This window comes from Gymnogyps californianus, chromosome 10 (genome assembly GCF_018139145.2).
Source record: "Gymnogyps californianus isolate 813 chromosome 10, ASM1813914v2, whole genome shotgun sequence".
NCBI classification, from domain to species: domain Eukaryota; kingdom Metazoa; phylum Chordata; class Aves; order Accipitriformes; family Cathartidae; genus Gymnogyps; species Gymnogyps californianus.
In genome coordinates, this window is record NC_059480.1 from 26,802,230 (window position 1) to 26,815,254 (window position 13,025).

General features: G+C 44.9%; 1 protein-coding gene across 1 annotated transcript; it reads right to left on the reverse strand.

Moving 5' to 3' along the window:
- Positions 1–7,462: 7,462 nt before the first annotated feature.
- OTOL1 (otolin 1) lies at positions 7,463–12,190 on the reverse strand. The gene is made up of 4 exons (XM_050902710.1): positions 11,839–12,190; positions 10,107–10,196; positions 8,517–8,588; positions 7,463–8,378 (listed from the first exon to the last, which is right to left on the reverse strand). The coding sequence occupies exons 1-4, from the start codon at positions 12,188–12,190 to the stop codon at positions 7,483–7,485; spliced, it is 1,410 nt and encodes a 469-aa protein (XP_050758667.1). The 3' UTR covers positions 7,463–7,482.
- Positions 12,191–13,025: the final 835 nt, after the last annotated feature.

The following is a 13,025-nucleotide window of genomic DNA, read 5'->3' on the forward strand; positions in this document are numbered from 1 at the left end:
GGAAACCGAAAATAAGTTTTCAAGCTACACCCTACCCCTTCTGTGCCTGGCTACTCTACTGCAATCTTGAGTAACGAGCACTGATCTTTAGGGGGAAAAAAACACCCTCCAATTTTCATCCAAATGAACTCAGGCTTTTCATCAGCACTAGTGGGGGAAGAAAAAGTTGGTTCCCCCTAGAAGCAGCAGCAGCAGCTGAGGGCTTGCTGGGCTGCTCTCACACACAGCGTGTGAGGAAACAGGCCCAAAACCCCGCATTAAATGATGCAGAGCAAGAATTGGAGCTCTTCTCTGAAACTGTGCCTTGACAAATAAAATATTTCACCGAGAAACACATCTCTGGAAGCTCATCTGTTATCAGAACATGGCACTTGTGTTCAAAAACCTTCTCCAGAAAAACCTACCTAGAAAAAGAGACAGGGAGAAGTAGGGAAACAGAATTACAACAGATTACCAAAACATTTTGGTCAGACTGTAACACCGAGTTAGATGTACTCAGCTGTTACATACACAACTCCAGCTAGGGAGGACATAGGAAATGGCCAGGGACCAGCAAGGAGCCAAGAGTAAACACATTTTGCAGCCCCTGCTATAAATGAAGGTGTGTACACCGGTTATGCAAAACCTAACCCGTAATCTCTTCAGATGATACTACACTCTTCCCTGTAAATACTCCTAAACCAGCTTTGTTCCTATAGATTACTTCTAGCAACACCAAGGGCGTTGAAACAACTAACCTGCCACAATTGCCCTGGAGGTGCAACGGGGATTTGCTGCTCAGCTCTGAATTTGCATTTGCTGAGCAGAGCTCACCAGAGCACTCCTTAATGTTGTTCATCCCCCCAACTTTCTTCTAAGAAACTTCCCTGCGTTGCTTTACTGGGACAAAACTGCAATTTAAAGGCATTTGTTTTTTTTTCTAAACAGCCCAGTTAGCCATGCTCCCTTAAACACGACATGCTGTGGCTTGTAACTGAATTCATGAGCATTGACCCGTTGACTTCAAGCAGAACCAAACCATAGATTCCCCAAAAGCTCACTGCTCCTGTTAATCTGCTCTCTTCTAAAACACATAGGTCCAGACTCCACAGGGATATAAATTTAAGTAACCTCATTGAATCCAACCAAACGTATCGGGGGGAACCCAGACCACCACCTTGTTTACATCCAGAAAATACAAAGCAATTAGGACAGAGCCGGCATATTTAAAAAAATACTACAGATATTTTTAAAATAAGGCATTCCAACCTCTTTTCCCATTCCCTTCCTCTCCCACTACCTCTGCAGCTTTAGATCAGCCTTGCTATCTTTTCTCCTGTTTACATGAGAAGTATATTTAATATTATTGACTGCATTGTTCACTTTCAATGGAACTGAGTAGGCGATGCTGACAGCCAGTACGTGCAACCCAGTACATAGAACAGCCCCAGCACCCAGAGACACCCACCAGCACGCTACCCTAGCACACAACATAAATTTGGGTGCTGGTGTCCACAGCATCATGGACATGCAGGGAGGTGGTGGGGAGGAACAGGGACACGACAACACCACTCCCAAAGCAGGATTTGCACAGCGATCTCTGCCAGCCACAACCACCAACGCTCGTGACAACACAGCAATGGGGTTTCCAGAGGTCGGATGTGTCTACAGGAGTGTCAGTCATCATTTAGATAGCCTGAAAATAAGTACTAAAAGCGATGCCTTCCTCCCATGCATGATCCCATTGGAAATACACAGACACATCAAAACATCCATCTGCATTGGCATGTGCAAGCATAAAGCTGCATACAGGTGCACACCCAGATGCAAGCATTTAAAGCCTAAGTGAACCAACACCTTTTTTTTTTTTTTAAATACTCCTAGACATAGTCCCATAATCAATTTCAAATCTGTTCACCATAAAAAGGATTTATAGCAAAACATTTAACTGCTCTGGAACCAGCTGCATTGGGCTTTTTGACCAAATACCAGAAAACTTATTGAAATAATTTATTAGTTTAATCTCTCAAACAGCGTGCATGTTTTTTGCTTGATTTGATGGCCCTAATATCACAATCTGATACCAGGCCTTTAGCTTGGTACCTCACTCGCTCACCCCCCAGTGTCTCAAGCACAAATACCCATTTCATGAAACAAATTCAGAGATATCCCAGTTCTAGCATGACTTACTCTTTTTTTTTTTTTTTTAATTTGAGTCAAAGCCTGGAGAGTCTCAAACTTAAAACAGATTGGTTTGGAGGTTGCAAAACAAAGTTTAAACTGAGAAAGATTAGCTAAGACAAAGCCAGTGCATTTTCCATCCATCCTCAATTTTATCTTATTGAAATAAAAAATTTCCTATAAAAGGAACAAAGTATGAAAGTTCTGGCTGCAGCAAGTGGAACTTCACCCAGAAAGCTTTTTCATCAAGACAGAAAATCCCTGCTTGAAAAAGGATTTATTTACAAAAAAGTAAGAGCAATTCAAAGAAGTCATTAAAATACACAGAGCAATTCAAATTCACCCCAAAATTGACTTTGCAACTTTTAAGCTATGCATCTAACTTTAGGCACCTCTATAGAAGACTATAGCTGTTGTTAAACCAGACCTTGTAACGCCATGCAAGAGCGAACCCTTTTCATTTTGGAGTTAAATCATTGCATGGTGCAGCACTCTGCCATTCTGAAACAGTTTCAAGGAATATTTCTGAAACTCCAGCCTCAGAGGTACAGCTCCGCAGACAGGGCACATAAAACTGTGACAGAGCTCTTACTGTGAATAAATAATGGTAGCTATATCTAGAAAACAATACCAGCCTACACACCGCTTGATAAATATCCCCTATTAAGAAGCTCCAGCATTTTACAAGCATACCAGATAACTAGCAGTGATCACACTGTAATCCATTTTAATTCACATTGAAAAGTGTTTTTTTCTCCTTTCAAGAGAGAAAGACTTTCCACAGCCCAGTAGTTGTAAGCAAAGTTACAAGCGTCTGAAAAAGCAAGGCATATTTCAGCTGAAATACCTGAATTTGGATTATCATATAGTGTTTTTAAACCTATTATGAATTCCTATCTTGAAGTCAGCATGCCTTCACTGAAACACATCCATTTTCATCCAAACCAGTCCGGAACAACAAGCATTTGCTTATCTGGCTGCTGCCTGGGACGCAGCATATCGATCCAGGAGGGAAGGAGGAAAACCTCACCGAGGATAGCTGCCTTCCTCCAGCCAAGGCCACCAAGACATGGTCTCTGCTCCCAAAGAGGCACAGCACTCCCAGCTCCTGGGACGTTATCCCTTTTATTAGCCACCACGGCAGCCCTCGGGCTTTGCAGGTGGCTTTCATTCTGGGGCAAACTCAGCTCAGCTGCTGAGCAAGATGAGATGCCTGAAAGCAAGCGGTGGCTCCAAGGAGCACGGGGTATCTCAAAAGCCACAAAACAAGAGCAAGAAGCACGGGGAGACCCAAGCTACTCTGCGTAGGACAGTGCCTCCGATGTTCCTCTGGGCAAAAACCACAGCCCGGCCAACAAAATTATGAAAATAAGTGCTAATATTGTGGCATCTGTGTAACATCTGAGACAGGGATGAAAAGGCATGAAAAATACCAGGAGAGAGGTGTTTTTCTCTGGAAATCAGAACAGCTTTGTAATCTCGTTAGAGCTGATTGCGGGAGGATTTGTGCCAGGCGAGAGTGAGCTGCCCTGACACCACTTCAGGTACTTTATTCACTTTGAGATGAAAGCAATGGTATAAAGCAAAGCTGTATCAGATAGGGGCTTTATCAAAGTATCAAGAATGATTTTCCTTCCCACCAGCATACTCTGTTTTCTGAGGTTAGGAAGAGCGCTTGCAGCAAGGCATCGTGACTGCTCAGGATCCATCCATCCGATATCCCTCGCTCTCCCCTGGTTGTATACAGAGGACTTAGTTGCCTAACTCAGGGCTCCAGGATGTTTTTGCTAGCGAGGCATCCAAATCCTTCTGTAGATTTAGCCCTCAACATCCTAATTAAAGAAGCAGCTGCTTTTTATGGCCTTATGTCAGCTTGGAATAATTTTTCTTAGTTATTGAAAACAGCTGCTCTTCTGATTAGTACACTGAGCATTTATTTTCTCTTATACCAGTGTCAAACTGCTTCATTGCAGCACAGACAGGAGACAGTTTTACAAAATAAATCTGTGCTAAGTAGAAGCAGAAGCGAAATGGAACAAATATTTTGGCATTTTTTAGCAGTGCTACATAATGAGACAAAGCACATCCTCAATCAATTCATTCACTGGTGTTCTGACACGGCATGAAAAATGAGGAAAGCCATATAAAAATGAGGGCTTTCTTAATACTTCAAAACTTCCCACAGAACAGTTTGCTTCAGTTAAAAGTCGTCGGAGCAGAACGCTTCACCGAAGTACCCCACGGCAGTGAGACTGCAAATGCCTTTGCAAAAAAAAAACCAAAAAAAAAGACCTTTTAAAATGGAAAATGGCTTGGATTAAAGTTTTCTAGCCAAATGGTCTCGGGGAGGCTACCTGGGAGCAGGCAGGAGAGGGTAAAGCCCGGGCTGCAGCAGGTCGAAGCAGAGCTGGCAAGCAGCAGGTCGCACCCAGCCGGGCAGCAGCTCTGCCCCTCTCCTTCATTTCAGCCCTCCTGCAGATCTGCTGTGTTTAAAGCTCCAAAACCCTTTGAGCAGGGAGGTTTCACATGGCCTTTAAAAGACAGAAAAAGCCTACCGAGGCACCAGCCCCGTGAGCCTCTGCTGGTAAAAGGAGGAGGTGTGTACATTTGTTTGTGTTGAAAATTTCAACTAATTGGGGGCAATTTTTGAGCCCAGCTGTGGACTGATCTGATTAAAGGTACTTGGTTAACAAACAACACATGGTTTGGCCAAGATACCAAAGTCGAAACAATAATAATGTAGAGAAACAATATTTTCCAGGTGTTATTGTTAATTCTAGTTGATATTAGATAAAGATAACTCCCTCTCTACAAAGATCCATATTTATCCAAACCACCCCTCACTGTGCTTAGCACGCTTGACTTTGCAAGATACTTGTTTAATGTATTTTAATTAAATTTGAAAAAAAGAAAAACCAACCTGCTTTCAAAATAAACATCAACGCTTTATATTAAACTGAACGTACCACTGGCACAGCTATAGACCCTAAGAAACTTATGAATATGAAGGAGCTGTGTGTTATTTCAGTAACTTGTATGCATGCTTCTTGCCTTCTCAGTCAGGGTTTCTAGCAGAAATCCCTTCCACTAGTATTGGTTAATGATAAAATACGTCCTTAGCTCAGGAGCCAGCACAACCTACCATCGCCGCCCTCCCATATCCGTTATGGGGGTTTAGAAATCAGTGGGATCGTGTCATGTGCATCCCACGTCCTTCCCCAGGACCTGTGAGTCTGGACCGTTGCAGAGCCTGAATTGTCTCCAGCTGCTCCTATTAACCTGCTCTCAGAGCACCTTTGCAGGATTTAAGCAGCTCAAAGTCTCCTAATCCGGCTGCCCCCTCCATGGGTATATTTTACAAAGAGATTTTTGGAAGGAAGCAGGCGCTCTCCTAGCTTGTATGGTGTTGCCAGCTCCTCTTTTCTCTAGAGGACCAGGTAAGTAATTTATGGAGAGGATTAGATCTGAGCAGATTCTTGAGAGACCCTGAATTTTTGCATTGTTTTCTCAAGAGCTTTTGTAGAGATTATTTATACAAAAAGTGTAAGAAACTTCAGTAGGAGAAGAGAAAATTGCTAGTCAGATGTCCATATACCACCCTCTGTTACAGGGGCCGTACAGGAAGCAGCATGAAGGCACAACAAAAGAATTGAGGGTGTTGTGACAGTAGGAATCCAAAATTATTATTACAGCTTCTTGGTTTTCCTCAATATTTAACAGCTGCTAGAGAATTCATAAACTGAAATCTGCATCTTTTATACACTTAGTACTCTGGATTTGAACCACATAGGAACTAACTCAGATTAAGCACTAAATTAAGTACCAACTTTTTGACAAAGCCAGTACATCTTACACTTGAATTGCTGATATTGGAAGGCTGCAAAGCTGATGAGTTGAAGGACCCTTTACATTTACTGGATAGATAGGATCAGCCTTTTAAAATTGCCTTGTTTTTATCTTAAAATTTAACAGTGTTTCTCTGCTGTTAATTTTCTCACTGGATTAAAAAGTCTCAGGAATTCTTCATCTTGGTGCCATGTAAAAAGAAGACATTAGGGACAGGGACATGATTTATGATGGTATTTAAATATGGTATGGAAAGCACCGTGGCAATTTAAGCAAGGAAACCCAGTCCAATGGGAATAGTAGCCTAATTCACCTTGTCCGCATTGGGGTCAGACCCAGCATTCATCAAATCACTGGGGAAATGTCCCAGGCTTGCGACTGCCGGAGAAGACAAGTAAATCCCAGTGTCACTGAAGGCTAACTATGGGACCTGAGTTTTATTTCTACAAAAAAAAGAGTGATTGGAACAATTTTGTGTGCCATAGTTAATATGCCAAAGGTGGCGTAAAGTTACTACGACGAGAGAAGGTGCATTAATAAGGAAATATATCCAATCTGACATCCAGAGATTATTTAATGTCATACTTTTATTTCACAAGATTCAGTTCCATTTTGGTAAACGGCTTTTTAAAAACGTGCCCACACGTCCACTGGGCCGTCACAACGCCTTAGGACTCCTGCGAGTGCCAAAGCCTGCTGCTGGCTGCCGCCGCGCTCCTCCTCCTCCTCCTCCTCCTCCCCGCAGCCAAGGGCTGACCCAGCAGCATCAGCTGAATCGTCAGCAGCTCAGAAACAGGGGGTTTCTGAGTAGCCTAATAAGGTGGATTATGCATCTCAGATACTTTGGAACGTTTCAGATATATTTTTGCCTAAGGACAATAGGTTTTTTACACTGATCAAATAGCTCTAATACTCTTTTAGACAAACCTTTACATAATTCATGACCAAGTCTAAAGTACTAGATAATACTGATTCAATGATAAAACAACTTTAAATCTTTTCATGTGATTTCAAGAAACCTACTGCTCAGGTTCACGTCTGATTAAGCTCTGTAAATCAAACTCTGCAATCTTTACCAAAACCAGTGGTTATCAATGCTGATTTCCAGAGGAGTTTTGACCATGCAAGGATTGCAGGAGCTGGCCTGATTAAAATTGCAGTCGGACAATGAGTTTCATTACATAATTTGAATAGGCTAATTACAAACCTGAAGACTGTGATGTGAAATCCCCTCCCCATGCCGATCCTGCTAGCATTTGAACAATGGTTTCTCTTCGCCATCACCCACCTGCACAAAGGATGGGCCGCTTCTTGGGACTGCTAGTTAAAACTAATCTATATATTGCAAATATAAATATTTTTGTTAAAAGATCATGAAACCTAGCAACTAAACCAACAGGCTAAACCGATGCTCATTTCTCCTCTCACAGGCAGAGGGAAAGGCATGTTTCTCAGTATCATCTTTGCCCTTCAAATCTACAGCAGGATCTCAAAAACATCTGGATACAGAAGAAACCCAGTAAAGACGCTGTCGTCCTCAGCACTGACATAGACCCCGTTCCAGTCCCGCGCAACCTCCAGCCACACCTGGTCGCCCGCACTCAGCTTCAGGACGGTCAGGAAGGATGCCTGGTCGATCTCCTGGCCGTAGATCGTCTCACGGGCTTTGGCCACCTTCCTGCTGCGGGCGACAAGGCTGACACGGGCTGGTCGCCCTCTCACCGTCAGGTGGTAGGCGAAGACGTATGCCCCGGGCACGCTGCAGTTGAATTTCCCAGTGGAAGGGTTGTAATCTTCTTGGTCATTGTACAAGATCTTGTCAAATCTAATGGGGACGTTGGGCGGAGGGAAGGGTTTGGACAAGCCGGCACTGAACGCTGATCGGAGGAGCTTTGCGGTGTCCCCTCGGGCGCCCTTCGCCCCACGGGAGCCTTTCTTTCCCGGGGCCCCTCGGCCTCCCTTGCTCCCGGTGACCCCTTTGGGCCCAGAAGGTCCCATCACACCGGCAGGTCCCAGGTCCCCTTTTTCACCCTTACTTCCTTGCTCGCCCTTTTCTCCCTGTTTTCCATCCACCCCCTGAACACCCTCAACCCCCATCTCTCCTTTGCTCCCTTTTTCTCCCTTTGTCCCCCCTTCCCCTCTTTCTCCCTTCGCACCTCTTCCCCCTGGCTCCCCGCAGTACCCCTTCTCCCCCGTGTCTCCCTTTTCCCCTTTGTCACCCTGTTCTCCGTCCACTCCCGAGTCTCCAGCATCCCCCCTATCTCCCTTGTCTCCTTTGGTCCCGTTCTCACAAGTGTCCCCTTTGGACCCCTTTTGTCCCTTCAGTCCAGGGAAGCCATAGTTGCCCTTATTGCCTTTTACTCCAGCTTCACCTAGGAAAAGGGGAAAGTGGGGGAAAAAAAAGATTAAAAACATTCATATTGGATGGCTTTGGAGATGGAGGGGTATCACCACCAGCAAAGGGAAAGGTCAGCGGAGTATTCCTGGGTTTCCCAGCCTGTGTTACGTACCTTGCAGCCCAGGTTTGCCTGGATAACCGGGGTTTCCACTTACTCCTCGCTCGCCTTGCTCCCCTTTGCCTCCTAGGACATTTCACCATTAATATACTGTTGGTGGTGGTGTCTGCAGCACAGCAATCATTACACAGAAGATGACTGGTACCATTTCGCATGTGTCCCTCACTTCATTAATAAAACAGACATGAGCAATGTGTGTTTTCAAGAAATGCCTTCAGAAACCTCGGCTGAATCTCACAGCACCAAGCGCCATCACACAGACAACTGCATCTCACTCAAATGTTGGATTTCTGACTCTGACCAGCGCCTCGTTGGGAGGCAGTTGCTGCTGTTGTCCTGGTTTTGGCTGGGATAGAGTTAATTTTCTTCCTAGTAGCTGGTACGGTGCTGTGTTTTGGATTTAGTGTGAGAATAATGTTGATAACATGCTGATGTTTTAGTTGTTGCTAAGTAGCGCTTATCCTAAGCCAAGGACTTTTCAGTTTCCCATGCTCTGCCAGCAAGCAGGCGTGCAAGGAGCTGGGAGGGAGCAGAGCCGGGGCAGCTGACCCGAACTAGCCAAAGGGGTATTCCATACCATGGAACGTCATGCCCAGTATATAAACTGGGGGGAGTTGGCTGGGAGGGGCTGATCACTGCTCGGAGACTGGCTGGGCATCAGTCAGCGAGTGGTGAGCAATTGCGTTGTGCATCACTTGTTTTTCTTGGCTTTTATTTCTCTCATTATCTTCCTTTTCATTACTACTACTATTATTATTGTTATTATTATTATATTTTATTTCAATTATTAAACTGTTCTTACGTCAAGCCATGTGTTTTACTGTTTTTTTCCAATTCTCCTCCCCATCCCACCGGGGCGGGGGGGAGGAGCAAGCGAGCGGCTGCGTGGTGCTTAGTTCCTGACTGGGGTTAAACCACGACAGCTGTTTAATGGCAAGATGGAGAAGATGACAGCTCTGCATTTCTCACTCCAGGATTGCCAAAAGTCTTGTTTAAGAAGTGAATCAAAGCCTAAGAGACTGCCCTGACTGAACTGTGCAGCACGCTGCTGCTGGTACCCCCGTTATCAGCTTTGCTGTGTGTTTCTCCGCGACCAAAGGCAGCCGCAGGATCCTACCAGTGGTGTGTGGCAGCAGGACAGAGCTGCTCCGAGCCTGAAATGAAGGGCAGGGTTTCCTTTTGGTTACTACTAATGGATAATAATTGCTCTCCATCTTAGCTGAAATCATTTTGCCTGAGATACTTAAATGGAAATGCAGCTTCTATACCTGCGCGTAGCTTCCATGGTGGGTTTTTGCTACTTATTTCCCTAATCCAAAGCAAATTTAACTCAGTTTTTAAATTCCCGTTCAGAACAAGGAGTTTCAAGTGAGATCTTTATGAGCAGCTGTTCCTGTACCGCCTGTGCATACGCTACCACCATCTGAGTTATTGTCCCTGCACTAATGCCAGCTAAATCTCGCAAGGTGTCAATCCATATCAGTATACCCTGTTTCCTTTGGGAAACATTTCTTCCTATAATTTTGTGGTATTTGATGAGGACAACAGCATCTGTTTTCAAAATGAGCAGTTAGTCTGCTTTACCTCTTTCTCCTTTAGAACCTTTTGGACCTTGAGGACCTGGGGTTCCCGGTAGACCTTGCAGACCAGCATCTCCCTTCTCCCCCTTGGGACCTGTAACGTAATCACATCAACAAAATTATCTTAGCAACTCAAAGGTTTAACTTTATACAGAAAATTTGCAATAACAGCTAAGCAACATGGCATTGAGGAACGCATGTAAGGCAAACTCTGTTTCCATCACCCTGGGAAGAGCTGGCTATTTTATTTGACATCACACAACCAATGCAAAGAAATCAGGAGACGGACGGGTTTGGCCTAAGCCCTGCTCCCCTACGCCTTGCAGACACTGCAGCTGAAACCCTACAGCGGAGCGAAAGGCGAGGGGTGGTAGGGGTAACGGCACGCTGCTCGTGCTGAGATTAGTGGGGTGCGTGCTCGCAGGCCCCCGGTCAGGCACGCAGCTCCCCAACCTTTGTCCTTCAGCTACTGCAATCCCCAAATCTTACAGTTTTGCATTTCACTCTGGGCTGTAGTTAAAGACTTTTTAAAACCAACTTTCAGCTGCCTCAGAGCCACAGGAGCTCAGACATTCATAAAACATCAGAAGTAATCTGTCTTTAATATTTGAGAGCATCTAAGGAGCTCCCATAGCTTCGTAATTGCCCCTCTCCTTAAAAAGAATTAAGTCTGCAAATACAAAAGTGGAACCTGGCAGACAGCTCCATGCTGCACAAAGGATGGGTTGAGAGGCAAGCATGCTGGCTTCAATCTTTTTTTTCACTTTTTCATCCACTTGGGAATCTAGAGACTCCCAGTGCACGTCTGGGAGCAGACTACGGCAGCTTCAATCATCATAACACAACCCATTTGACACAAGGACTATTCCATCAACACTCAAGAGACGTATGAGTGCAAACTCTCTCTGCAGCCACTATAATTTCCATTAGCTAATCCCTCCCGAGCTATGGGAAGTGAAAATCCCTGGACTACATTGTATTAAAAGAAAATTATTTCATGATTTTACCACCTTTCCTCAGATGAATAGTTTCTATCTATCTCCAATATTAGTGCTATTAAAATGAACATTTACGGACTAAGGCACTATTCATTATAGCAGTATTAGAATTAGGTGCTCTATAGATATGTATTTTAGCAGTAGAAAAAAGAGAAAGCATGTCTGATAAAATATTTAGGTGCTCTATACAGAGCTGCCTCTTGTGAGAGAAAGTATTTATTTTAAAATTTGAACCGAAAATTATTTTTGTATTTAACTTCCTCTTTTCCAAGGGGAAAAAAAAAAAATCCAAGAAAAAGAGGCTTTTATCATAAACCTTCAGCAAAGATACAGAACTGCCTGCAGATAGTTTTGAGGGTCATAAAACCATGGTTGAAGTGAATGTGAAAGTACATCTGTGACTCCCAGGGGATTAGACACAGGGACAGGGAATCAAAGAGTGCGGCCACGTGGGGCACCCGTCAGCAGCGACGTGGTATGGGGCCAGCTCCGCACGTGCTCCCACGCCAGTGTGGTCCCCAAAGTGAATGCCATGAGGAGGAAGCTCCTTTTTGGGGCTTTCCCACTCATATTGGTGTTTTATAACTTCTGGGCTGTGGCTAGCAAGTACTTTTTTGCTCTGGCTTTACATGAAGTATTCGGCATTTGCTGCACAAGTCTTGCCGACACATTTCTTGAAGGAAAAGCAGGAGACTCCTTGCGCTTTAGCTGAGAGCGGCGAGTCAGGCATCACCATACCTGGGGGTCCCTGCTCCCCCCGATGCCCCTGGGGCCCCGCGGCAGGCGGGCAGCAGTCACAGCAGTTGAAGAAGAAATCGGCCGTGTCGAGTGTGTAGTTCTCGAAGGGGAAGAGCGTGGTGGCCCCTCGGGCCGCGGGGCTCGGGGTGGCTAACTCGGCTCTGCCCAGTGCTGCCGGGAACGGGCTCTTGCCTGCGAGAGGGGTGAGGGGGGGGTGAGAGGCACCGTTGCCCACCAGCTGTAAGGGCTTCGTCTTCGTGTACTTCACAGCTGGGGTCACCTTCACTCCCGCGTGCACGGCGGTAACAACCAGCATCACAAGCGCCGACACGGGCCCCGGTGAGCTCCACATGTTGGCAGCTGTAGGAAAAGACGAACGCGATAATAAATGGCTGCACAACACCCTTTGCCTTCGCGCGTTCCCCACAAAGCCAGAAGACCTGCATGAGTAGTGTCAGGCACATGTGGGCATCTGGCTGCAGGACTACGTTACGAAGCCTCACTTTTTATGGGGAAAATAAAGCAAAGTTAGCAAAATCTCCTGCCTGTTCACCCCTACTGACCAGCACCCTACAGAGCACTTGCCGTCCAGCTGCTGCTGTTGGCTGTGGTTGGAAGTGCTCCCATCGGTATCAATAGAAGTTCAAGGGATTGACTGAGAGTTACACGATCACTGGGACACATGATGTCTCTCTTCTGAGTGTATGATTAGGAATAATTCAATAATGATTTCAGAGTCCAACACAACTGTACATTATAAAAAGTTTTGCTCTGAAAGAATAAATGGAAACAAAATGAAACAGCAAGTATTCCAAAATTTTTATGTTGATTTTTTCTTTGTTACAGACTGATTTTCTGGACTTGCATATTCTTTTAGTGTAAACTTTCAGGTCCATTCTTTTTATTTTTAAAGTGTTGATTTAGCTGAACCTGGAAGAAAGAACAAAGTAAGAAGCACACATTTTTTCCTATAGGACAGATGACGCCTCTCAGATGACTTGTCATATAAAGCATCTTTGTTTCTTTTTTAAACCAGTGTACTGACCTGTAAATACAAACGGAACAGACTCTCTTTCTTGCTGAACCTGTAATCTAACCTTCCTTAGCAGCTAAGGCACTTCATTACATGAAAAAGTCACCAGGAGAAACGCTAACTATCCTTGCCACCAAGAGGGCAAAAGGAGGTC

Excerpts from the sequence above, each read along its gene's own strand:
- OTOL1 (XM_050902710.1), bottom strand. The coding sequence starts at position 12,190 with ATGTGGAGCTCACCGGGGCCCGTGTCGGCGCTTGTGATGCTGGTTGTT. Across the intron at positions 10,197-11,838 it reads GGGGGAGCAGGGACCCCCAG|GTCCCAAGGGGGAGAAGGGA; the intron begins GTATGGTGATGC and ends ATTACGTTACAG. Across the intron at positions 8,379-8,516 it reads AGGCAAACCTGGGCTGCAAG|GTGAAGCTGGAGTAAAAGGC; the intron begins GTACGTAACACA and ends CCCTTTTCCTAG.